Consider the following 27,471-nt stretch of genomic DNA (forward strand, 5'->3'; position numbering starts at 1 on the left):
TAAATATACCTATCTTCAATATCCTCAAAGTCTTAGTGCAGTTTTGATAAGGAATAGGGGGGAAAAAAGTCATGGGCCGGCACCCTTCTCAACACAAGGCTGCCACAATTTGTTATCAATAATATGTGCAGTCCACATTAATTATTCAACTACTGTTATGATATGTGGTGCCAGGTGGGACCTTTGGCAGATCCCGTGGCAGGTGAGAAAGACCTACAGACAAAACTTACGTGGAAAGTTTATTGAGGGGAGCTAGGGGAGTAAAGGAATGGAAAAGAGGAGAGAGAGAACATTGGTTCCTCAGAAAAATGGCAGTAAGAAAAGAGAGGAAGTAGGCGGAACTTGTCTCATAAAAGGACCTTTACACCTGTATACAGACCTCAGGGTACTGTCCGACATTTGTGCCAGGTCCCCAAGGGATCAGGGCCAGATTTGCCTGGATTATAACAACTACCACAAAAGAAACTGGGAGGTGGTGGCACACACCTTTAATTCCAGCACTTAGAAGCCAGAGGCAGGTGCATCTCTTGAGTTCCAGGCCAGTCTGGTCTATACAGTGTGAGTTCCAGGACAGACAGATAAGGCTAGAGAGAGAGAGAGAGCCTGTCTTCAAAAACAAAACAAAACAAAAAAAGTCAAAAGAAACTATTATCAACATAACCACACTGCTTGGAATATATCCAAATGGAAAAATTTGGGATGAAAATGCTTATTTAGACAAAGAACTAACTACTTTACCCATGCTTCTTTACTAAATGCTGTAGTCACTGTTCTATTGCTGTGAAGAGGCACCATGACCAAGGCAAGTGTTAACTGGGGGCTTGCTTACAAGTTTCAGAGGCTTGGTCTATTACCATCATGGCAGGAAGCTTAAAAGTATACACAGAGCTGGAGCAGTAGCTGAAGGGCTCTACATTGTGATCCACAGGCCAAGGGGGAAGGCAGGGAGACACACAGGTCCAGTAACACATTTCCCCCAGAAAGGCCACACCTCCTAGTCCTTTCAAACAGTTCTACTCCCTGGGGACCAAGCATTCAAACAAGAGACCATGGGGGCCATTCTTACTCAAAACAGAAATCAAGTAACCCAATACACCTTAAACATCCAAAGTCTGAGGAAGACATTTATTAGAACCTCTTGCAGCTTGGATTGCCTTTGTAAACAAACATTTTACTCCATAAACAAGCAAAAGGTACTCTAGATTACCACTCCTTTTTGTGTAGATTGCTTCTAGGTCAGTGTAAAAAGCTTGGGAAAGGACACCAGACAAGATAAAGGGCTAATTATTCAGACTCAGCTCAAAGTCTGACACTAAATAAGGCAGGGATAATCACTCTGTTACACGTGACCTTTGACACCCACTGTGGCACTAGTTTCCCAAACAGAGCCTGCAATTTCTGACAGCCACTTACCCTGGCTTCACTACACAGTACTGCCAGATACGGCCACAAATCACCTGTTTAACTGACTACCACCACTGGCTCTCAGAGCAAGAGGCATTAAACATTATTGGAAGGTATGTACCATTAAAAATACCCTCCTACTGCCTAATAGTCAACAAGCAAATACCACTGCGGATTCCTCAATACTCAGCTTAAGCTTCGATATGTGTGCTTTTGATTGCAACCTGCAGAGAAAACCAATGCTTATTCCTTATCCAGTCCTGCTTGTTGTATAAGCTTAATTTACAACCTCAAAGGAATTAAAGCTTTCAATAAAAGATTTAAAAATCACAAAAATAACGTTTAACCAGCCCTCAGGGATTTGAAAAACTCTTTCCTAACTAACTGTAAGGATACACCTTCCCAGAACATAAGGTTTCTTTCCAAGAGGCTTCCAAGGAGGCTATAATGACACTCATTTCATGAGAACTGCCATAACACGTAGCATTTAAGGAAAAGAAAAGTTAAAGCACTTTGAATACTATTTAGTTAGCTGACACATCCTCTGCACTAACCATCTAGATAAAGTGTTGCCTTTTTATTTTTTTTCTTTTTGCTTACCAATATACTAGAGAGCCAGAGTTTTTTTTTTTTTGTAACATTAAAAATATCAAGGTTTATTTTCCCTGGTTCTGGACTTTCAGTTCAGAGCTAATAGCTGTCATAAAAATACCAGTAAGAAATTATCTTAAAAATCTGATGACATAAAAAGGAAAAAGTCACAAACCCTAGAGAACTGAAAAATATATCTAAATGCCCCAGTTTCAGTGTATAATTACTGATTTTATAAAGCATCTCTCTCAAGAAAGTGCTCAACAACTCTCTATCCCACCCCAAGAGTGATGCTGGTTTGTGATAGACATCTGTTTTTTTTTTTTTTTTAAACAAACAAAACAAATACCCCATACATGCAAAACACTGGACCTCCAGCTTTCATAGAAATGGTCCATTTTCTGTTGTTTTGTCCTACTTTCCCAATTAGATGACATTGATCACTGTATTCAAAACAATCATGACTTCAACTCAAGATACCATGTTTTAACAAGGAAACAATGAATACACTTATGTCAGCATCACATTTTATACAAATTGAAAAACACACACACAAAAGCATAGTGAACAGATTATATATTTCACATAAGAACCTGCTCACTCACTGAAGAGGATGTCTTCAGACTGCAGACAAACCTCCACAGACAGGTCCTGTGCTGGACTCACAGACACTCTTCACTATGCACAAGTTTAGGATAACAAGAGGCACGCCTTGCTTTCTGCTTCTATGAGCAGGGTGTCATTATCACAGACTGCTAGAAAAGACTACAGATGACAAACCATCACATGAAATGGAAACAGCATCCACCCCAGGAAGGTGTACCCTACACAGTGTCATCTGACTAGGTCTGCTATTTTCCAAAATGAAAAGATGATCATTTTCTTAAAGACCAGACTTATAAAGTCACTTTCTGCCCATCTTCGCAGACCCAAGTTCAGCGAGCTTTCTGATTAGAATCTATAATTCAGTCGAATGTTCAGGACTACAGAAGTCATCTTGAGACTTTCTACGAAAGTATGTACAGATCTTCCTCATGGAGCTGGGAGTAATGGTGACCTAGAAGAAAATAAAGAGTTAGAGAGACATCCCAAGTTAAAGTTCCAAATTATCTCACCAAGTGTCTAGGTTATACCTGCCAATCTTTTGAACAAATCAGCCCTCTCAACTCATAAGACAGCACTTTGACATTGTTTTTCAATAAAAGAACATTTTTCTGATAAAGAAACATTAGTTGTATATGGTGGCACACTCCCATAATCTCAGCACTTGGGATGCTAAGGCAGGAAAGGTCCCAAATTCAAAGCCAGTATGGAACACACAGTGAGAACCTGCAAGACAATAAAATGTAAGAAAGAAGAAGAGCCCCAAATGATTAAGATTAGTACACTAGTCTTACATTATTAGTGAAAATAATTTACACCTCACCGCTGGTCATAGGGGTCAGGTAAGAACCATGGGAGAGGGATGCCGATGACAAATTTTTTGGCCACGAGCAAAGAGCACTTGCTCTTCTACTTTTGAGAGGAGGGGAAGGAAATTTTTCCTTCTCATTTTCTGTAGTAAAATTTTGTTTCAGCTTGCACAGTAAGTAGCCTTTATATATTCCTCAATCCCTTAGCACAGGCTAGGCTAAGGCCATTAAATGGGCAGGACACTCAGCTCACTAGTACTGGCCTAAGGATACCTAACTTCTGCTCTTAATTATGGATGTATTTCCATCATCTTCCTCAATTCAGAACAAGCTTTGTGGGCCACAGTGGAGCTGAATGCCCTTCTTCCCCATAACTGCACATAGAGTAGCAGCAGCACTCTATCCCTCTGTGGTGTCCATGGCTCACCGAATGCTCAGCTACTTCTGTCTCCACCATCCTAAGTCATAATCTCATTTAAACGTCATGTCAGTCAATGAAAAGCGAGTCTTTTAAAAAAGGTAAGAAACATCACACTGAACTGCTGAATGTTAGGAGAGCAGACACAAGTATTCAGAATATTGGTGTATGCAAGACAATCACAAACTTGGGGAAAAGCCATAAAAATTAAGGAATCTGTAATTTAATTTAATTGCTTTGAAATACCTAAGCTTCATTTTGACCATAAAATGCAATTACAAGTCAAAAATCTACTTATAGATGTTGGCAAGTCTCCCAAGAATATCAACTATAAAAAAAAAGTCATAATGTCTAACAGAAGAGATATTTGTGAACTGACACCCTGGATGGTGAAAGAGAAAGGCTTAGGTAAATCAAGCAGGAAGACTGAGGAATATGAGCAGATGAAGGGTTTACTGGAGTAACAGGGCGGTCAATTAATTCAACACAAAATTTCTGAGTCCCCTTCAAATAGGACATCCATACATCCATCCTCCCACACTGAAGGCTTACCGGGCCTGGTGATGTCTTTCCACTCTGTCTCCTGGAACTGGGTGTCTGGGATGATGGACTTCGCGGTGATGAAATTTCAGCCTTCCGTTTGGCTGCCATGGCCAACAACCAGTTCTTATTTTCTGGGGAGCTATTCTCTTTGCCCACCATCTCAGACCCTTCTCCACAAGGCTGTAAAGGAAGAGGCAAGGTTCCACAGCCTTCTGAAGTGTAAGGACCAACAGGAGAAGGAGGCTCCAAGATGCCTGCACCAGTGCCTTCAACCTCACTTGATTTGGTAGGACCTGTAGAGTCCTTGCTAAGGGTTTCCTGGTTGCTGGCAAGGCAGCACAGATCCAAGTGAAGACTCTCCACTTGGCCATCAAGCTCAGTGACACAGTTACAACTCTTCACACACTTTTGCTTCACACTCTCCAGACAGCTTGAATCTAGACGCCTCTTCACTCTATTTCTAGATTCAGAGGAAGCATCTGCTTGTGATGACTTCTGGCTCACAGGAATGAGGGCTTTTCTTGGAGACGAGCCCTTTGTCTCAGAAGCAGGTGGAGTCACGGGTGGTGATGAGGAAGGTGTTCGGGTTACCCAGTTTCTAAGAGACATCTTGAAGGACGAGAGTGGCTTAGGAGACACAGATGAGGTGGGGCCTCTTCTGCCAACTGGAGACCGGGTCTTGGCAGGAGTGGATTTGACTGAGAGCGTGGGGGTATTTGAAGGAAGAGGGAGGTCTCCAGAACAGCTTGGAGTACAAGCTGCTGATGATGGAGAGGAAATGGATGGACTGCTCTTGGCTCTGGGGGCTTTGGCAGGAGTAGTCTGGCTACTTGCTACCATTACTGAAAATGAAGAAGAACACAAAAATCAGAAAGAAAATGATGCAAAGTTCTTGAGTGCTTGCTTACCAAGGGAAATCATATCTAACATGATTTAAGAGTTGATTTGCCAGTAAGTAGGTACTCAAAAAAAAAAAAAAAAAAAAAACCCCAACAATCCATTTCTACTATACCCTCCTAACATTTGTCCTACCTTTCTCTAATCCCTTGCTCCCTAAACACCCTGAAGTAAACATATATTTGTAAAACCTAGGAAAGAAAATCTTTAAGGCACTAGCATACCACTCCAGTTTCCATGTGTGCAAGTGTGACACAGCTCTAACATGTTATACAAAACTGATATCAAAGGGCATAGTGTTTCATAGTCTTTTACATCTATACTTTTTATTGTATGAATTTGAGGATAAATGTGATACTCTGGCATATGTACATATTATAATAGAATGACTAAATAGATCTGACATAATTGATCACCTCATAATAAGTATTTAAAAATATATACTAATTAGTGACAACATTGCTGTATGTTTATCCAAAACCTTTTTTCATCCTCATGTATGCATACACACAAAATTTTATATCCTTCAAATAACATCGCCCAACTGGCCCTTCTCGCAAACTCCTAATGGCCACCATTCTACTGTATATGTCTCCTGAAACAGTGTCTAACATGTAGTCCTGGCTATCCTCAAACTCAGATATCCACCGGCCTCTGCCTCCCAGACTTTGGGATTAAAGGTGTGCATTACTACACTCAGCTCTTTAAAATTTATGTGTATGGGTGTTTTCTTGTATGTATGTTTGTGAGTCCCATGCATGCATCCATCCAGGTGGAGAATAGAAAAAGGTGTCAGATCAGATGGCTGTTAGCCAACATGTGGGTGCATGGTGGGTGGGTGCTGGAATTTGAACCCAGGTCCTCTGGTAAAGCAGCCAATGCTTTTAACCACTGGGTAATCTCTCCATCCCTCTGTTGTGTTTTGGTGTTTTCTTTTTTCTTTTTTAAGAGATGGGGATCCTGAGTTGGACAAATGGTTCAGTGGCTAAAAGTACTTGTTGCTCTTGCAGAGCACCTGAGTTTGTTTCCCAATATCCATGTTGAACCCATGTCTGGCAGTTTATGACAGCATGTAAATCCTACTCTAGGAATCTGACACTTTCTTCTTGCCTACACGGGCAATGGCACACATGTGGCATACACTCACACACAAATAGATAAAAGTAGATCTTAAAAACAAACTTAAGTTCCTTATCTTCATGACAGAAGTACTATGGACAGGGCCTCAAGCCTCTCAGGGTGGTTCTGAATTCTTGATTCTCCTGCCTAACTCCAGTTTCTTTAAATTCAGTGTTTTTGAATTCTACATAGAAGAAATATAGAGTATATATACTTCCTCCTTGTGCTTGATTTCTCTCTTTCCTTTTCAAGACAGGGTTTCTCTGGGTATCAAAACTCTGGCTGTCCTGAAACTTGCTCTGTCGACCAGGCTGGCCTTGAATTCAGAGATCCACCTGCCTCTGCCTCCTGAGCGCTGGGATTAAAGGTGTGTGTCACTACCACCACCATATGGCAGTGCTTGGCTCTCTTAATGACCTAAATTTATCCTTTATAAAGGCTGAACAGTCCAGGTATCATAGAATATACCTGGACTCCCAGCACTTATGTGCTGAGGGTAGGAGGATTATGAATTAAGTAAAACCCTGACTCAAAAGTATCTGGTCTCTCATTCCAATCTAAAATTTGCCACTAAGCAGTATTCTACTGCTTATACCCAAGCTTCTTTATTATTCCTCTGGTGGTCACACTTCTACCAATTCTGTACTTGGACATTAACACATAACCCACAGTGGCTATGTACATGCACACGCCTCTTCCACACACTGACCATCTCCACTAGCTACACACTCCAGTGGGACTGATGGATCACATCAAAATTGTTTTTAATTTTCTGAGAAAATGCTGCACTATTTTTCTAAAACAGTGGAAATAATTTATAGGAATACCTGCAGTGTAGCTCCTCACCCATTCCTGTTACCTTTCCTGTTTACTTGCTTTGGGGCAGGGTCTTACCATGTTCTCAGATTGGCCTCAAACTAGATACTTTCTCAGGCTTCTAGGATGTCAGATGTCTAACACCATGCCTTTTTGATACTGGTCATTCTAAGAGGTGAAATGACTGTCACTGTGGTTTGAATTTAAGCCCTCCTGTTTATTGGTGGTATTTGACATTTTTCTACATGCCTTTTGACAAACTTTTACCAACAGCTTTTGCTCATTTAAGATTTTCTAACCTTATAAAAGAATTAACATGAGATCCTGTCTCAAAAGGAAAAGAGAAGAAATATAACCTACCTTTTACTTTATCACCAACACATTAACAGATCTCACTGACATTTCTGGCTGCACACTAAGGAACTGATGAAATACAGCATGTAACACGCACCACAGTGCACTGCAACAGGAATGCAGGCTATTAATGGCATTTCATCCCTATGTGACAATGCCTTTCCTGTAAACACTTGACTAATTTGAAGGTAAAGAAGCCCTCACATGGTTCTCAAACAGAAACACATAGACCTAAAACTTGGCAAATCACTCAGTATGTGACTTGGGCATAACTATCCATCCAACATATCCTTCCACATCTGTTAAATGAAAAAATTTTCCCTACAAGAAGTGATCCTATTGCGATTATTAGGCCTCAATGACTTTCCAGATTAATTTAAAAATAGCTACTAATTTCCACAAGTCAAAGAATACCAAAGAACATTCAGAATCCAATGACTGCTTTTGGAAAGCAATCAAGCTTGTGGAGAGGTCTCCTCTGTGTCCTTATTCCATTCACACCAAGTCTTTCCTGAAAATTCTTACAAACTTTATGCTTCAGCCAATACTGTATTTTCCCAGTTATTTTCGGAGCTTTCCAAATTAAATAATAAGAACCATTGACAACAGTCTTAATTACTGAATTGCATCTATACAAAGTGAATTTTGATGGACTGACAGTAAATGCCAACTGAGTTGGAGAGATGCTCAGGGTGAGGAGCACTGACTGCTTTTGTAGAGGACCTAGGATCAGTTCTGAGCATCCACATAACATCTCACAACTGCCTGTAACTCCCAGAGCACCCAAGGGCCCTCTTCTGGCCTCTTGAGGCACTGCATGAATGTAGTACACATCTCTATAACTGTTTTTCAGGATTCAGGTGCACTGCACTCTCCAACTGTGCATCACAATACTACCAATACATTAAACGACCTACCATTTTCTATTTCATTTAGGAACACCAGTCTTTGACAAGCCATGTGTGAAGTCTGATCACACATGGTGGATTGAGCTATTGCTCAAAGCCTTTCTTTTCTCCCGGGGCTTTGGGTAAATTGGACAAGGTAGATAAGAACTCTACCATCATGCATGGAGCTATATCTCTGTCCTGACAACAACGCCTCACTCTGCCTTTTTTTTTTTTTTTTTTTAAAGATTTATTTATTATGTATAGTGTTTGCCTGCACATATCCCTGCAGGCCAGAAGAGGGCACCAGATCTCATTACAGATGGTTATGAGCCATCACATGGTTGCTGGGAGTTGAACTCAGGACCTTTGAAAGAACATAGCCAGTACTCTGAACTCCAGCCCTCACTCTGGCTTCTTCAAGATAGTTCTTTGAAAGACTTATAGAGTACACTACTCTTCAACCTGTAGCTTCTTTCTGTTCAAAGGTTAGCCATTTGGTCACTACGTTTTCAGTCTTACGCTTATTACTTTAAGATCCTGCAATAGGCAGGGGACAACTTATGGCTTTCCTCAACAGTCTGTGCACTATTATACCCTGCCTCAGGTCACATGTACTTTTGGCCCCTTCCTTACTAGGCAAAAAAAAAAAAAAAAAAAAATCCCTATGTTTCAAGGATCTGGTAACCCCACACTCATAAACATTTCTCAACACAACTGCCCTGTCACAGAAGACATGGGTTCTCAGAGCCCTTCACCAGTGTAGCTATGTTTACTGTAGTTACTATATAGTGTTTGCATCTGCTTCCTCAGCTAGCTAGTGAGCCCAGGAGGGGGATGAGGATTTAGTGTTTAGTAAGGAATTATTAAACAACGTGAAACTTCAAACTTCATGGTTGCTAACAGTGAGGTGATGACAGAGGCATTAGGAAACTGACAACAATTATCCTGCTGTCTAACCAGATAACAAACACTTGAGCTTCAAGAGAGAGTTCCTTATCTTTGCAATTAGGATAATCATTCTGCCACTCAGTGCCTAGACCAGAGAATCTCAATCCTGGCTGCATAACAGACTCACCTAGAACGTTATAAAAATGCAAACACCTGACCTCCACACAAGACTCACAAAATTTACGACTGGCAATGTACAAATGTTTGAAAAGCTGCACAGGTGTTTCTGAAAGCCTCGAGAGTGCTGTGAGGTCTCCACTGAAGCACAGCGTGCAGCAGAACAGGTGCTGGTTGGGCAAAGCACATCAGAGGGGAAAGGGTTATGCCTTGCAATTAGCATAAAAAAGCCAGAGAGGGCCTGTCTGAAATGTCAGAACATCATAACCTGAGAAAACAGATGAACAGAATCATTAAAAATGGCACTGTTGTTAATAGCAGCCAATCTGTTCTGGAAGCTGGCTTACAGGGTCAAAGGGCAAGGGAATGAGCCTGTGTCTCCTAGGTCAGGTTGGCAGTACACTTTGGAGTAATGTTACCACCACCTAAAGATGGAGAAATCACTCTAATCATCCAAGACTGGTCTCAATTTGAGCTTCCCTTGCTGTGTTGGGTCCTAAAGAGGACAGCACAGCAGAGCAGACCATGTTCACCCGCTCTACGACTACACTGAAAGCCCTTGAGTATTGGCTCAACTACAGCCTCACACTGTAAACCTCACCAACTCTTGCTTAAAAATAAAGTAGCAAATTCCACCCTATTTACTACCATCTTCTTTTGACACCTCACTTTAGATGTAAGACAATGCCATGTTACATCAAAATCAAACTCTAGCTTCCTCCCCAAATCTGCATCAATTCCTATCTAGGTTAAGACAGCTCCATCCTGTAGCCCCAAGTAAAAATCCTGAAGTCATCCTTTAAAATTCCCCTTATATCGTACATGTGATCCTTTGGCATATTATTCTGTGGGCTCTTTTTTATACCCAAAATTTAAATAGATTTGAAATTTTGTTAAATATATTCTCTGTTTTCTTGAGACAAGGTCAGGCTAACCTTAAATGCACACTCTTCCTGAGTGTTGGGATTACAGGCAGGCATGTGCTATCACACAGGTTTTGATGACTCCTGTCATGCATGAAACTTCATTTTCTACTAGTACTTTCCTGCTGTCCCTCACTGGCTTTAGCACTAGCCTTCTGGAGGCAGAGAAAACATGCCAGGTGTGCTATGCTGCAGTGCCTTTGCCTCACCATGTTGCCTGCTGGAGCAGTCTCCCAAATACCCACATGGCTCACCAAATACTTCCCTCTCCCTAGACAGGTCAGTGAGGCCTGTCTATCACAGACATTTGACAGCACATTTCCATTCTTCTCTCCTGTTACTTGATGTAATCTACTTCTTTAGACACTCATGGGTAAGATGTTTATATCTGAGATGAGTCTTCTATTCATTGCTAAACAAACTAAGACTACACAGCACATGACAGTCCATGAATTTTTGCTGACTAAATCCATTATTCTTTTTGAGCCCCTTAATAGATGACAAAGAAGTGGTCAGTTACAGAGGACAGTTCTCTTTAAGAAATGCCAAGATGGCACTTTTCTTTAAAAATATTACAAAACAAGAGCAAATCTAGCCTCCCATAGTACACATCAGGACTCAATCCACCAAGGAAACCAAGAAAACCATGGAAATGCATGCTATCTTACCTAGGCCAGATTTTGCCTCTTTTTTCTTCTGAGAGGTCCAACCTACTATGGAATGTTTATCGCTTCCCGGCTTCTCCTCTAGACCTCTATTCAAGCGCCAGATTTTTAGTGTATTATCATCAGAGCAAGTAGCAATCTAAGAACCAGGAAAAGAATGGTAAGTTTCTAAGATTCACAACAAAATCAAAAGTAGTTATGCCCTAAGGACTCATGAACGGTGACTTACTTTGTGTACTATAACACAACACAGAGAATATCTGAAAGATCATCTACCCCCACCTCTTGTTGTTTTAGAGACTCACTCTAAGCTTTACAATGACACAAACTTCAGTTTAAAAAAAAATTTTTTTTTCTACTGAGAAACTCATTACAAGTAATTGCATTTTAAAAAAGTTTTAACTTTACTCCATGTGTTTTGAATAGTGTTTACCAGCAGAGAACAGAAAAGAGCATTATATCCTATGGAAATGAAGATGGTTGTGTGTGCTTGAAACTGAATCTGGGTCCTCTGCAAGAACAGCAAAGGGCACCAATTCACTATCAATTCTCACATAACCTATATAGCTTTACAATTACAGGCTCATTTCCTTTTGGTCTCTGAAGCCAGGCAACTCATGTCTTTATCACTCTTTATATAACTAAATGTAATTAAGACTCCTTTTTATTCTCCTTATGTGAAATGGTTGATTAGTACTTATCATTACTATTCAATTCCTTCTAAATTCTATGTGCTTTATCTTATTGCTTAAGCAATGACAACATTTCCCAGATCAGATTTAGCCTGTATCCTCAGCAAGCCATGACAAGTACAATAAACCCATTCCTTTGAGATGCTTTTTCAGATAGGTAAAGGAGCAATCCAGGAAAACAAAAAGTTCACTAGGCTGAAAGAAGTTAAAAATAACCTTTGCCCCTTTAAAAATATCCAACCATTCCTGATCTTGGTCCCAAGCCTTTTATGGCAGAGAAAGCCCAGCTTGAAGAGCTAGAGGCAAATGGCCACTGATGCCAGAGCTGTTCCCCAGCATTTGTTTATATAATTTCTCTATTTCAGTCACTAAACAGAAAGGAAAAAAAGAACACATGTTCTTTTAAGTCGTGGCCCCCAAGAGACTGGCAACATTTTCCTTCCCTTACTGGGAGGCCAAAAGAAGACACACACTTCTCAACGAAAAATGTTGGAACCCCACAAATGCTAAAGTGGCAATAATTATATTTGTAGGCATTTATTATACATATGGCCCTTTACCTCTCCCCTCCCTGCCCTTGGACAGGGTTTCTTTATGCAACAGTTCTTGCTGTCTTACAATTCATGCTGTAGATCAGGTTGGGCTTGAACTCACACAGATCCACCTACTTCTGCCTCTGGAGTGCTGGAATTAAAGACATGTGCCACCAAAGCCCAGCTTCCTTCACATTCTTTTATCTCATTTAAAAACCCTTGAAAACTGGGCACAATGATATGCACCTGTAACCCTAGCACCTGGGATAACAGGGTAGAGCAGGAAGATAGTGACTTCAAAGCTCTGAGATGTACAGCAGCAAAGATGTTCTTTTCCAAAAACAAACAAAACTCCCCCAATACCCGAAAATACAATGGTATATCTGATAACCCGTATACAAATCAGGCATTCCATTAGAAATTACATGAAATTTTGGAGAGAATGTCACCAGTATGTAATTATAGACAAGGAAGGAGTAATGCTTTAAGTACGTGATAGTGAAACCTGTTCCTGTGTAAGCTTATAAAGAGGAGCTTTCATGAAGCTAACCAAAGAAATGTAATAGGGATATAAACAAACCAAACCTAGGCCAGATCCAGAGCATTTCTGAAATGCCAATAGTATGCCAATGCCAAGCATAGGCTAGATATAAAGTTTCTGAAGGTTAGAGAACAGGTAAAGTTAAGAACAAGACAAGTGACAAAACTTCCTATATACAAACATAGTTTCAATTTCTGGTCTTTTTACATTTTAAAATGTGGATTTTCTTTTAAGAATGACATAAATTTTCCTTTAAAAAAAAAAAGATAAGAAAAAAAAAAAAAAAAAAAAAAAAAAAAAAAAAAAACCTATTTTTTCTTTTTAGAGCATTTAAAACAGTTCTGACCTTACTCCTTACAGTGACCTGCCCTGTTAGGACCTCACAATAGCACTGTCAGTTATACACAAAAACTCACAGTAGACTGTATGTAGCAAAACAGCCAGTTGTTAACTGTTCATGTGCACTGGTAATATGTAGAAAGAACAAAAACTTTCAGCTCACTTTTTCATTTTTCTCTTTCTTGAGACCAGAAACCCGTACCCACTGCAGCTGGGCAGGCTGGCTGGTCATCAGGCTCCTGGCATGCCCCTCTCTAACTCCAGCAACAAGGTTACAGATGTGTGCAGCTTCTTAAATTGGTACTGGACATTTGAATTCAGGTCCGCATGATTGTATATCAAGTGCTCTTACCCACAGAACCATCTGCCCAGCCACCTGCCATTGTTTTTTAAATTTAACTTTATTTTTTTTTATTTAATTTATTATTTTACATGTTGATCCCAGTTCCCTCTCCCTCCCTTCCTCCCTCTCTGCCCTCTCACATGCATCCTAACTACCCTCCCCTCCCATCCCCCATCCCAATTCCATATATAGGGCAATGCCATCCAGTTGGGGTCATGTAGATCTGACAGGTCATGTGAAATAGGGACTAGGGCTTCTCTCCTGTCTCTAGGTCAAGGCAGTTATCCTTCCATAGTTATCCCTCCATGGGGGATGTGTTAGCAAGGTCCTTTTGTGCACCAGGGATACATCCTGATTCCATTGTCTGAGGTCCCTTAGACTGCTCAATCCTTCTGGCTGAGACCCATATTCAGGGGGGCCTGAGTCAGTCCCATGCTAGATTCCCAGCTATCAGTTTGGGGGCCTGTTAGCTCCTCCTTGTTCAGGTAAGCTGTTTCTATGTGTTTCTGCAGCCTGGTCTTGTCCTCTCCATCTGGGTTTTAGTTCGACTCAGTGTTTATACCACCTGTCATTTTTTTCATACTAGACTTAGTTTTTACAATCTATTTTTAAGAGTGTGTTGTGTGCGTGTGCACACCTGAGCCTGTAACAGCAGTCACTCATGAAAGAGAGAAGCATTGGTTCCCCTTGGAGCTAGAGTTTTAGGCAGCTATGAGCCACCTGATGTTGACATGGACACTAGGAACCAACACAGGTCCTCTTTAAGCTGAACCACCTCTCTAGACCTTCATTGTAGATTTCAAATTGAATCTTCAGTTCAAAATTTCATTTTATATTTTTAAGAAAAGGAGTGACTTAATGAACTATAAATCCAGCTTGTATATAATAATCCTTCATATTGGGGGAAAAACCGTGAGTGTAATACATACCCTGGATTCTTTTAAATGTCTAAACATAAAAGTCTGTATAATTTTCAAATAAACCTTGAGAAAAATGTACAAATCTAGAATCCACTTTTTAAAACCAATTATGGAGAGCATCCACAAACCTTGGTGAAGTCCGATGGACACCAGCACACAGACGTGACCTCTTGAGAATGACCCAGGAGCACGGTAGGAGGATGCCAGGGCATGGAAACCTAGCCAAACCAGAGAGAACAAATAGCACAAAAGTATTAGACCCCACAGAGGTCTGGAATCTCCTTATCTATGTCTTAGGGCTTTAGGGTTGTCAACAAAGGTAGAGTTGTCTGATTCAACAGTCAAAGTCAAGACTATGAGTTCAAACATGATAGTTCCTATTTCAACTAAACTGCCATGCTGGCACTGTCCCTCAGCCACTGAGCTTTCTGGGCCGAGGTTCAGTTCCAGGTACTCTCTTCATTCCAATCCTTTTTTTACATTATGTGGACACGTCCAGATCTTCTATAACTAGCCATTTCAGGAATATTAAATTAACTGAATCCTGAAGGTAGCTGAAATGGGCAACCAAATACACTATGACCAAAATCCAAAGTATCAATCATTCATTTTGAATGGTATAACCTTCAACTTGAATGGAGAGACATAGCTATAATTTATACTTTTTCATTCAAACTTTTCAGTTAATTTGTTTGAAGGACAATTTAAAATTTCAAATAACCTCACATTTTAATATACCTTTAATGTATTAAGAAGTCAGATTGTGAAATTCTGCACATATTATTAAGAACTCTATTTTTCCATCCTTAGATGCTTCCAGTGACAGGCACTTGATAGTGCTGTACAGCCATTCATTACAGAGCTAGCTATCAATAACTCTCACAGCACACAGAAACTCCAGCATAACAGGGAATGCAAGCTCACACTGCTATTCTTAGTCATGTATTTGAAAAGCAAGGCTCTTGGAGAACACATTCTCTACTTTCCCAAGGCTTTGAATCATGAATCATTTGCATGAAGTGAAGGCAACTTTAGAAAGAATATTTCTGACACTTACTAAGCCAGCTGAACAGATTCTCCAAATTACAGCTGAGACTCAACACTGATTCATGGGATTATCTAACTCAATCATTGCTACTCTTATCTCTGCAACGTGGCAAATGTACAATGATTAAAACGGCAAAAACAAAGGGCAGAGTTTAATTTGCCTTGAAAGTTTAATGTACTAACAGATAAGGCAGCCCCCAATCTACATGGATGTTATTGCCTAGTTCTACAATGCCATAAATCGCCAAGTCATTCTTTCTAAGAAAAATATACTTTAGAAAGGACTTTAAAGTTATAAAGTCAGCATTTATTCACTGAATTCATACACCAGGCACTTTACATAATATCAAAAAACTAGGTGGAAGATACTTCATACAAAAAGACATGTAATTAAGTATCATATGATCTACCAACTCTATTCTTTGGTATATACCCCCCCCCTCAGTGAACTGCAAATATGCTCAAGCAAAAACACACAAATGGTGACAGCAGACTAAGAGTAAAAACATTCTGAATATATAAAATGACCATCAACAGATAAGCAGATAAAATATGGTTTGCCTATAAAACAGAACATTCTTCAGTATTTGGAAGGATGAAGTACTGTGCAAAACCTAAACCTGGATAATATACTAAGGTCAGACACTAAATGCCATATACTATGTGACATTATTTATATGAAATGTCTCAGAGAGAGAATATACAACGTGGCAATTGTTAGGGGAGTGTGATATATTGTACACTTTAAATGTATTTGGTGATGCTAGGGAATCAAGTGCAGGGTGTCTCTAATGCTAGGCAAGCACTTAACACTGTACCTTACTCTCAGCTCTTAAGTAGATCTTTGTATTTTCTTGTAAATATAAGCTTGTCCTGCCTAGGCTCACCTCAAACCAAAATCTTCTTGTGTCTAATTCCTAGGTGCTGCAATTACACGTGTGCACAACTATACCCGACCCCTAGATTCTGTTTTAATAAAAAAGAGAAGGGACAGAAGCCAATTGCTGGTAAGTTTTTTTTGTGAATTTTGGTGACAAGAACTTTAACAGCTCAGGACTATCTTAGGTAGAATATTTACTTTTTGACTACTTTAAATAAGATGATTTTTTTTCCTCATGAAACCCAGATGGCTTTGAAACCCATTTTCATTACATTTCAATTTATTATATAAAAAATTACCATAATTATTTAATTTTTAAAAAGCTTTCATTTTGAGTAGGAACTTAAAAAGAACACAAAAAAAATCTAAATATTTTGGGGTGTTCAATACAGAAAACTGTCCTCTTTTACATATTCTACTTTTTATAGAATGTTTATGACACAGGAATCCAAAAGTTAAAATTATGAGGCACCTCTTGAAGTAAATGGCTCTAACCTTTAGACCTCATAAAGCACTTTGAGTACTTAAGCACACAAAAAAAAAATCATCAGCACTTTTCCTCGCAAAATCTCCTTACTCTGCCCAATTGGAAACCAAATCTAATCTTTATTTTTGCCATGAGATCATTTACACTTCCTTAAGTGTCAGGCTCAGTGTCCCGCCAGTCAGCGGCAGAATGGCCATGCCAAATCAGTTTATTTATAACCACTTTAATACTATTCAGTGGCTGTATCAGAAACAGACAGAAAGAGGAGGCAAAAGTACGGGTGGGTCGAGGGGTAGGGAATTAAAAAGCAGAATGTTCAATGCATTTTTCACAATTTTAGGTCTTAGTATCATGAGGATTCTATAAAAAGTCATTCTCATTTTGGCAGAAGATACAAAATTCCTTCCTTTTGTTCTTTCCTTTAGCACAGAATGAATTCAATATGAATGTATCTAACTCATTAGAGATGAAGCAGGTTAAGAGATACCTCAGTAGTCTGTACACTCAGCTTACATGAAATCCCTTTTAAACTCCTCCACTTTTAATAATGGAAAAGAGAAACTGAGCCATCTCACTGGACAAATTCAATTTTAGGAGTAGTAAGCTTGCCAAGATCTCAAGTATCAGGGCCTGCACACTGAGCTATGTGCAAACAGGCAGGAGAACATCCTGTCTAAACCACGTCATTCAGTGGTGACATGGAACCAAGCCTGGGAATTCAGTTAGGGTCACTCACAGGTATGGTGGCCACAGATAAGGTTTCTAAGAATGGGTTAGAAACACCACCAAGTAAGTACCTATGCGCAGCTCCGCAATTCTCATTTACCAAATTTAAAATTTTAAAAGGATCCTGTGCTAGAGAAACTTTAATATTTGGCAAGAAAATTTATATGTATATATTTAGTTACATATATAATCATGTGTACTTTATGGAACTAGCCATTCTATTATGTTATCTGATATGTCTAAAATTTCAGTTGGTGTTTTCTTTTAAGAAGGAAATCTCAAATGACACAGACTTGTGAAATGAGAAAACTCCTGTAACTAAGTTGGGAGTTAAAGTAGAGAAATAAAAGTAGTAAGGGAGTTAGGAAAGAAACAGAAAACACAAAGAACAAAACTTTCAAATCCAAAATTTTAAATATAAGAGAAGCATTTGTAACTAGTAATACAGTTTAAAAACTCCAGGAGTAAAGAAAGTAGGTAAAGACAGCAGTGTGTGCTTGTACTAAGCACACCTCATACTGGACAAAAGTTGACACTTTACCTTCCAAATGTAGGCAGCTTCATCACTTGAACCACTGATTAAAAACTGGTCATCTGGGCTAAGACTTGATTTTACATAAAAGGTAGAGTTCTGGTGTCCATTGAAGACAGCCACTGCCAGAAGAGAAAACCAAATTACTTGGCTCTTCTCATTTCCAGTATCCCAACAAATGCAAATGATATGCACACACAGTAATCACACAAGCATTATCACCGCTTCAACTTGCTACCAAATAATAGGGAGCTAGATGCTAAAAACAGAACAAAACACATTACAAAGAAAGAAACCCTGTCTTGAAAAAGAATGATAAAAAAAACCCATATAATAAAGAGGCTCCTTCATTCTGAACACTGTTCTGAAACAAGAAGTGTTCAAATTATTCATCCTCTGTGTTGAACTATGAATGAAAAATTATAAATTGAATTCCCCACTAACCCTGTTTTTATTGCCCTCTGCTGGTCTAGGAAAAGCTGTTATAAAACACAATGAAATGTTTCAAATATGGCAAAAATTCCCCTAAAATTCTCTAATAGCTTTAATTATAATTAGTCCACTTTGTTTTTTTGTTGTTTTGAGGTGGCGACAGGATCTCATTATGTGGACGTGAACTCCTGGCCCTCTGCCTCAGTGTCCCATAAGCATATGATACTATGCCTGGCTTCAACTTAGTTCTGTGCTGAACTGGGCATGGGATAAAACTTAGTATATTATGATATTATGAATTTAAATAAAAATTACTCTGATCCTTCCCAAAGTCTTAAAAAGGCAAGTATTATCAGATGATTTTTATATGCAGATTTAACTCTCACACACACTTCATTTTTTGAAGCAGGGTCCCTTTATTATGTGGCTCTGGCTTTCCTCAAACTCAAACATCTTCCTACCTCTACCACCTGAGTGCTGGGACTAAAAGCATATGCTATCACACCCAATTAGCATTCTAAAAAAAACAAATCTATCCATGAGAACAATTTTAAAAGGTTACTAAATTATTAGCAAGCGTTTAATGGCAAACTAAAGTCAAGACCCTTTTAGTGCTACACTATAGGAAAATATACATATAAGAGAAGTATACCAGATTAGATTTTATCTTGTGCATGTGTCCTGTATACACTTGAGGCCAGGTCAATGATATCAGATGTCTTCCTCATTACTCTGCCCTCACCCCTAGAGAAGTCTCTCTCTCTCACTGAACCTGGAGTTTTTACCAATTCCATGAGACTACTTGGCCAACAGGCTCCAGAATTCTCCCACTTCTACCTCCCCAAATTATATGTGAGTACTGCCATGCCCAGTTGTCACATGGGTACTAGTGATCCAAACTCAGGTCCCATGTCTGAGTGGCAACCACTTTAACAACTGAGCCATCTTTCCAAGCTATAGCGTAGTTTTCTTTTTCTTTTTTATAGTACTGGGGATTGAACCTAGGAGCTTATGCACACTAGGCAAACACTGTACCACAGAGCCCCTCACTGATTTTAAAGGCCATACCTCTTATAGCACTACTACAGATCAAATAATCCTTGAAAATGGCTAGGGGAAATATTTGGAAATTTCTCTAAAATCACAGCCAAATGCCCCAAGTTCCTTAATATTACAATATTTCTTGTTTATTAGCTCATTCGGGAACCAAGGGGTCCTGGGAATGTAGTATGGAATTCAAAGATTTTTAACCAAACTAAGCTATGAGGAAGAACCATGGCTCTAACACTGATTATTTTAAAAAATGTAATCTGTAACCCCTTCAAGTATGCTTTAGAAACATTAGTTTCTTATACAAATATTTACTAGTCTCAGATTCTATTCTTATATTCCTTAAAAAATATTTAAAAAATATTTACTTATTTCTATTTTAGTGTGTATGGGTGTTTTGCCTGCATGTTTGTATACCTTGTGTATGCCTGGTTTCCTACACAGAAGCCAGAATAGGGCATCTCTTGACAAATATGAGCTGCTCTGTGTGTACTGGGAATTGAACCTGAGTCCTCTGCAAAAGCAGCCAGTGCTCTTAACTGCTGAGACATCATTTCATATCCCCACCACACCGAGCCCTCTAATTTTATATTCTTCAGGGAGAGGGGGAAAAAACGCACATTAGGGAAGATAGACCTTAGGAGATAAATGGTCTTCACCCAACACTGAGAAGGCAAAAACTACCAGGAAAGTCTATAAAATTCAATCCTCTAATTTTAATAGGACAAAAAGTCAAGAAGTTTTATTTTGCAGATTTTTAAAAGAGAAAAATCAAGATAACCTTAGGGGCTAGAGAGCCAATGGCTTACTACATAGGTTCTTACAGAGGACCCAGATCTGACCACCAGCACCCATTTGGTGGCTCACAACCATCTATAACTCCAGTTCTAGGGAATCTGATTACTGTCCCCTTCTAAAGTCCAGACACTAGGCATGTAAGCAGAAAACTCATACATATAAAGTAAACCTTAAAGAGATTAATGATAACCCCAAACAGGCCAAAGAGCATGGCTTCAGGAGACTCATTATTCATCACACAGAGTATGAGTCTGTTTACTTGTGAAATGGTCACAGGAACATATACTAAATAAAACACCACAGGAACTAATTAAAGATGGCAGAGTCTTCCCTCATGTGGCTAATGCTTATTTTAGGAAAACAAGACAAAACACAAAAACCGAAAACCACTACTGAATTATCATTAGCAAAATAAGCAAGTATTAATTATTTTCTCGATAAGAGAATTTGAATGACTCATATCTTACCTGGAGAAGTCTTTAAGCCAGTCATATTGAACATATAGATGTTATCATCTGTGCAGTTCGCAAATAAAGTAGAGCCAGTAGAATCTAAAACCAAACTTGAATACCCTGGAAAAAGTTAATGAATGTCAGTGAGGTTACAAATGTCAGTGGGGACAAAAAGTTCATGCCATGAGATAATTATTTCTAGAATATATAAAAATAAAAAAATTGAAATTTTATGTTTACAACCATATACTTTGTTTTTGAAGTCTTTGCTGAAAATTAGCCTGGTACTAAACAATTTTTTTTTTGTTGAAATTCATAACCCCAAATCCTATAGATAAAAGCAAAGGCTTACCTAGTTTCCGAGTGCTGGTGCCTGGGTACAGGAAAGATTTGGATGCTATGGGTTCTTGTCGATAAGCAGTATAATTTTTTCGTAAATCCCATACCTTGATTATCCTAAAAGCCAAGGTAAGTATTTTATAGATTGTCTAGACCAGTGGTTCTCAACCTTCCTAATGCTGTGACAGTTCAAGTTGTGGTGACCCCCCCATCATAAAATAATTTTTGTTGCTACTTACTAACTGTAATTTTACTAATACTACGAATCATAATTTAAATATCTGATATGCAGATAGTTTTAGATGATCCCGTGAAAGGGTCACTTGACCTCTAAAGGGCTCACAACCCAAAAGTTGATAACCAATAATCTAGATCTATTCCAACAATTTTATTTACAGAGTGTGAAATGACTTTTAATCTATCTTGTCTGTCACACTGCCCCATTACACTGAGGACATGTCACTGGGAATTCAACAGTATTGTTTCCAATGTCAAGCTTACAGTTCACACAAAACGGAAACAGATGTGATCTGACCCAGTGATGAGTCACTGGCACTTCAGGGTAGCGGGAAAAGGAAGATGGAGGTTAGATGCCGATAGTCACTGTTCCATTGTTCTTCCAGAAAAAAAAAAAAAAACTTCCTAAGTCTTTAACACTGCACACATATGTCCCCTGAAATGCAGGGGACATGCTTTATTTCTATACATAACTCCTTAACTCTTTCCTGTGAAAGGAGAAAATGTTTTTCACTTTATCTATTGGGATAATTGTCTAAATCCTTACTTCTACTTTGTGGGTAATCTGAAACTACACACTTGTCATAAAATGGAAGCACTTTCACAGTCATTCACAAACACAGTAATAACTTTGGAAACTCCCCATTTCTGCTTGAGAACTGGATTCATATAAGGATTTTAATGCCCTAACAGGAAACAACCAAAAAACCCAATTAGTAAAACATTTTTAAAATAAAAAACCTGAATGAACCAGATGGTGGCACACACCTTTAATCCCACTACTCTGGAGGCAGAGAGGCAGGTGGATCTCTATGAATTTGAGGTCAGCCTGGACTAAAAAGTGAGTACCAGGACAGCCAGGACTACACAGAGAAACCCTGCCTAGAAAAAAACAAACCAAAACCAAACAAAATAAAACTTGAATACAATAATGCATTTGGAAATACAATAGGCAAAGAGGTACATTTTAAAGAGTTCCTGCACATAAATAATCTATTTTCCACAGTACTCAGAAAAAGAATAAACACCAGACTTACCTGGCCATCAACATTTAGATCAATCATAAGTACATTAGCCCTTAACTGTACTATTAAAAGGCAAGCAAGTCCCCACCCCACAGCAAGAAACATTGTTCCTATGAGTTAGAAAATTGTGGCAAGCACAGCACATATATTATCTTAATTATTTGAGTTCTGGCTGCTTTTTTTCCATTGTGACCTCTAAACTTCTTTCCAGCTACAGCACCCACTGTGTTGAAAGTAAGGCACATATATAATCAATTTAATGAGATTAGGTACTATAGTAGCTCTTTCTCAAAAGGCACTGGAGAAAAGTAGAGGAAAGAAAGTCTTTTTACCCATCCACGGCTCCTGCTGAGACCAACGTGCTCTCATCCTGAAACAGGACCACAGTAACACTCTGCTGGGAATCCTAACAGCACAAGATAGAAAAAGAAGGGATTCTGTTTTAGTCATCACAGCCTTCACTAGTAAGAGAACAAAGTACTTAAAACTAGCTTTTCTGAATCTGCTGTCAGAATGTGTTTTCTAGAAATGCCAGGAAGCTTCTCTGATGATACCTTAACAATATGGTTGCCTAAACAAGACTCAAAGTACCATATTCATATATATGCTAACACAGAAGGGAGAAATCTCATAGAGCCCCACACATAGACAAAGAACTTCAGACAATTAAACAGTGTCAAGGAGAAATAAGTCTCTCTCCTATGGAGGACTCCTTTTCCAGTTATTCAATACCATGTAATCAGCCCTGAAACCATATATATATTAAACAAACTGAACAGGTTATACTTACATATTTAGGCACATATACATGTGTGGGTATGCAACAATAACAAAGACAAAGGAATCACGATTTTAAGAGAGATCAGGAAGGGGTAAAAAGAAGGCAAAAAGGGATGTCATATTTTAATAATAATAAAAATTAAAAGCCATAGTGGCACATGCCTTTAATTCCAGGTCTTGACAGGCAGATCTCTTATGAGTTTGAGGCCACTCTGGTCTACATAGTAAATTTCAGGACAGCCAGGGCTATGTAGAAACACAATCTCCAAAACCAAATACACACAAACCAAAAAACCAACAAACCAGTAAAACCCCCAAAACAAAAACGACAACCTCTCCCCCAAAACAAAGACAGACAGATGCACACATGCGCTCCCAAGGTTGGAAAGGTGGCTCGGTGGGTAAAGGCAGCTGCTGCCAAGCCTGAAGAGCTGTGTGCAATACTCAGCATACACACGGTACAAGAACTGGTTCCCTAAGTTCCTCTCATCTACCCATGCATGCCATTTGTTACATGTGCAGGAAAAGGGCAAGTTAGGAGAACTTTATCTCCCAAGGGCTGCTAACCTCACAAGTTCTCTTGGAATCCAATGAAAGATGCAGCCTTTAGTCGCAATAGTTTGGCAGTTATATAAACTTCTCCGTAAATACTTACTCAACCCTTACATACCAGGAATATCAATCAGAAGACTGCATTAATGAAATCAATCTTTTTCTAGAAAAAAAGATGTACTATGGGCATGGCTTGAGCTTTTCTACTTCATACACTGCAGCAGTGTCTGGCTCTAAGATGGTCATATCCTGCCAGGGTGCCTGTGCATCTAAACACAAGGCCAGGCTGCCCTCAATGCTCTAAGAAGCATCTACAAGCACTTTCTACAAGCATGACAGTTCCCCCACCCCAATACCACCAGCTACTGAGTGACTATAGCTGGTGACATCCAGGAGCTGGGGAAACCCAGGTATCCCAGAGTAAGCAGCAGAGCTGCTGGCCATCCTCAAAACATCGAAGAGACCAGACTTACACACTCTGCAGGGAGCAAGAGTGCCAGGAGAGATAAAACAGGGTGTCATGCACACCTGAGGATTGGATCTGAGGGGTGTGGCTGAAACAACACAATGTTATTCAGCCTAGTTTTTAGTTCTGATCATCTTAGATCAAAAGGTAGAACTTGCCTGTTGAGATAAAACGTTCTCAGAATGTGATAATTCATTCACTTAACCTCTGGTTTATTAAGCTCTAAACCTACATTCTTCAAGATTGGGAAGAGATCTTGCAGTTAATTAAGAGTAGTTAGTAATGCCTCAGTATTTATTTAGTTTTTTTTTTTTGAGGTAGGATTTTCCTGTGTAACAGCCCTGGCTGTACTGGATCTCTCTCTGTAGATTAGGCTGACCTTGAACTCAGAGATCTATCTGCCTGCCTCTGTATGTACTGGGACTAAAGGCATGCACCACCACTGCCCAGCTTGTTTTAGAGCAGTAGTTCCCAACCTTCCTAATGCTGCAACCCTTCAACAGTTTTTCATCCTGTGGTGACACTCCCTACCATAAAATTATTATTTTTGCTACTTAGTAACTGTACTGGATGAATGCTATGCAACTGAAGCCATGTGCCTAGTATTCCAGGCCAGACTAAGCCTATGTGGAGATCTTGTCTCAAAAACAAGCAAATACAACAACAAAACCCTATTTATACATATATACCTCTAAACTCTTACCACAGAAGGAGCAAGTCCTTTTGAATTTTGTTTCTTCTTGGGTTTTGAAGGGGTCTGCTTGTCTGCAGTGTTGTGAGCGCCACTGATCTGATTCACTTGTCTATAAAACCCATCTGAAAGGTCCAAAAAAATTGATTTTAGGGTTTTCTGATTTCAAGCTCAACATAACATTTGAACATTTTTTATACAGGACCTCAAAATTTTTGATTTTTGACTGATACAATATAGTTAGTTAAACCATGAAGACAGTTTAAAAAAAAAAAATCAATGGTAGCAAGGCTTAGTGAGGAAGTAGGTATGAACACAGGAGCATACCCAGTTTAGGGCAACGAACTATTCTATGTATTATAATGGCAGACACATATCATCTACTTGTTAATATCCTTATCATGTATAACACAAAGATAAACCTTAATGCAAATTCTGGATTGGGGTGATCGTGTGTCGAAGAACATTTACCAGCTGAAAAATCTGCGAAGGGCACTGATGGGGGAAGACTGTTTATGTCTAAGTGCTGAACATATAAGCAACTCTCTGCACTTCAATGTTGCTATGAGACTAAAACTGCTCCACAAAATACAGTTTATTAATATTTTAAAACCAATATATAAATTAGCAGTAAACACATCACCATGGTACAATACAAGCTTATATTTAATTTAATGAGTTTCCTTAAACTAAAAGTGATTTTTTTGTTTTTCTTTTGTTTTTTAGTGGGGGGGGGGTGATGGAGCAGAATATAGTCCATGGTGTTAAGAGGACAACCTGAGGGAGTTTGTTTTCTCCTTCTGCCATGTGGGAACTGAACTCAGGTAGTCAGGCTTTGATGGCAAGCCTGACCCAAAAAAAGGAAAATTAAAAACAGACAAAATATCAAACCTAGCTGGACAGTGGTGGTTCATGTCTTTAATCCTAGCACTTGGGAGGCAGAGGCAGGCAAATCTCTGAGTTTGAGGCCAGCATGGGCTACAATTCTACACACACAGAAACCCTGTCTCAGACAAAAAACACACACCACCATTAAGTCCCCCCAACTCAAACCTTTTTCCAGTGAACCTATGCATTAGTTTTCAATTCTACCAACAATTTAGGTAAATGGAATTATAATTCAGAGATAATTAAAAATGCAAGTCAATAACTTTGTAATAATCATTACCTTGAGAATTGAAAAATGAACAGAAATGTAGATTTGTGAACACAAGTGCCCCCTGGTGGTATCAGATGAAACCACTAACCTTTCCATTCTATTTTGAGTATCATAATTATGTTACTAAGAGAGAAAACTAGCTTACCTTTTTTGTTGCACCTGGTATCCCAGATCATAATGTTGCCATCTCTCCCACCTGTACAGAATACAGCTGTGGGAGAAAGAGTTCATCAATATATTGGCAAAACTAGTCAAAGATATTTCCATTTAAATTTCCCAGAGAATACATTTTCCCAAAAGTACTGAATGTGACACTAGAAATTCTAGTAAAATGATAATCAAGCAACTGTTAACACAGAGAAGCTTACAACCTCAAGTAATGCTTTTCACACATTATCCCAATTTTTCCTATCAATCTAGTAGGTAGGCATTACTCTTCCTGCTTTATAGATGAGAAATGGGCAGAGAAAAGATAAATAACTCCTAAAAGTATTCTTAGCAGAATGATTATAGAGCCCATACTGCACTGTGGCAAGCTGTATTGTCTGAACAGAGACTATGCAGTCTCATGGAATTTGCAAAAGGTGGGGTGTTAAAGATCCCAAGTAGAGGAAGAGCACAACTAACAGGGTTGCTTCACCAGTTAAGGCACACATAATGGCAATACCAGCCAATAAGCCAGCACGGCTAAGGAAATTTCACAAAGCTTCACCCTTAGATGAAGACTACAGGAAAATAAATGGTTGTAGAGAGGGGAATCAATTTCCTCAGTGGACCAGCCCCTGATAAGTTTCTAATCCCCAGGGGTCAGTCTTAAGTACATGCACAAACAAGCAATACAAAATGGACACAGCAGGTTGTACATACATACTGTCAGGTCCAAAAGAAACTCCATTTCCCAAAATTTCCACAGGCAGGTGAGACATATGGCTACCTGTGGTGTCTGTTAGCACACTAAAGCCCAGGCTGGCCTCCAGGCCCTCAGTATCACACATTTCACAGTCCATGCTGGCATCCTAGCTCTGCTCACCTCCTCCTCTACCCTAAAAACTCCCCCAGCTGCTCACTCTCCTTTACCCCTGCTACTTCAAGTGTGGTCTCTGTCCACCCCTTACTTTGTCTCCCCCTCTCTCCACTCTGCTCCTGCTTCCCCATGACCACACTCAGTTTACCACGTTCCTTCTCCGCTCTGGACTCTTCCAGATCCTCTGCTGTTCTCTCTCAATATAAGCCTTCCCTTTAACCATACTGTGCATGGAGTGGTCATACTGTCAGTTTGTGCATATACATATGCTAGTGTGGCCCACTTTCCCTGAGTTTGCCAAAGTTCAAAATTCACAGCAGTTTTACTTT

General features: G+C 39.3%; 1 protein-coding gene across 2 annotated transcripts in view; it reads right to left on the minus strand.

Moving 5' to 3' along the window:
• Positions 1-2,554: 2,554 nt before the first annotated feature.
• The window catches only part of Dtl (denticleless E3 ubiquitin protein ligase homolog), a 34,627-nt gene continuing 9,710 nt past the window's right edge, over positions 2,555-27,471 (minus strand). For both annotated transcript variants that reach the window (XM_051186651.1, XM_051186650.1), the window contains exons 6-15: positions 26,264-26,329; positions 24,972-25,084; positions 22,803-22,876; positions 21,222-21,325; positions 20,885-20,989; positions 18,147-18,259; positions 14,594-14,683; positions 11,101-11,236; positions 4,378-5,210; positions 2,555-3,052 (exon numbers count right to left, since the gene is read on the minus strand). In XM_051186651.1, coding sequence (XP_051042608.1) covers positions 2,954-3,052; positions 4,378-5,210; positions 11,101-11,236; positions 14,594-14,683; positions 18,147-18,259; positions 20,885-20,989; positions 21,222-21,325; positions 22,803-22,876; positions 24,972-25,084; positions 26,264-26,329 — 1,733 coding nt within the window. In that variant the 3' untranslated portion in view covers positions 2,555-2,953. The remainder of the gene's footprint in view (positions 3,053-4,377; positions 5,211-11,100; positions 11,237-14,593; positions 14,684-18,146; positions 18,260-20,884; positions 20,990-21,221; positions 21,326-22,802; positions 22,877-24,971; positions 25,085-26,263; positions 26,330-27,471) is intronic.

This window comes from Phodopus roborovskii, unplaced genomic scaffold (assembly GCF_943737965.1).
Source record: "Phodopus roborovskii unplaced genomic scaffold, PHOROB, whole genome shotgun sequence".
In the NCBI taxonomy this organism is placed as follows: domain Eukaryota; kingdom Metazoa; phylum Chordata; class Mammalia; order Rodentia; family Cricetidae; genus Phodopus; species Phodopus roborovskii.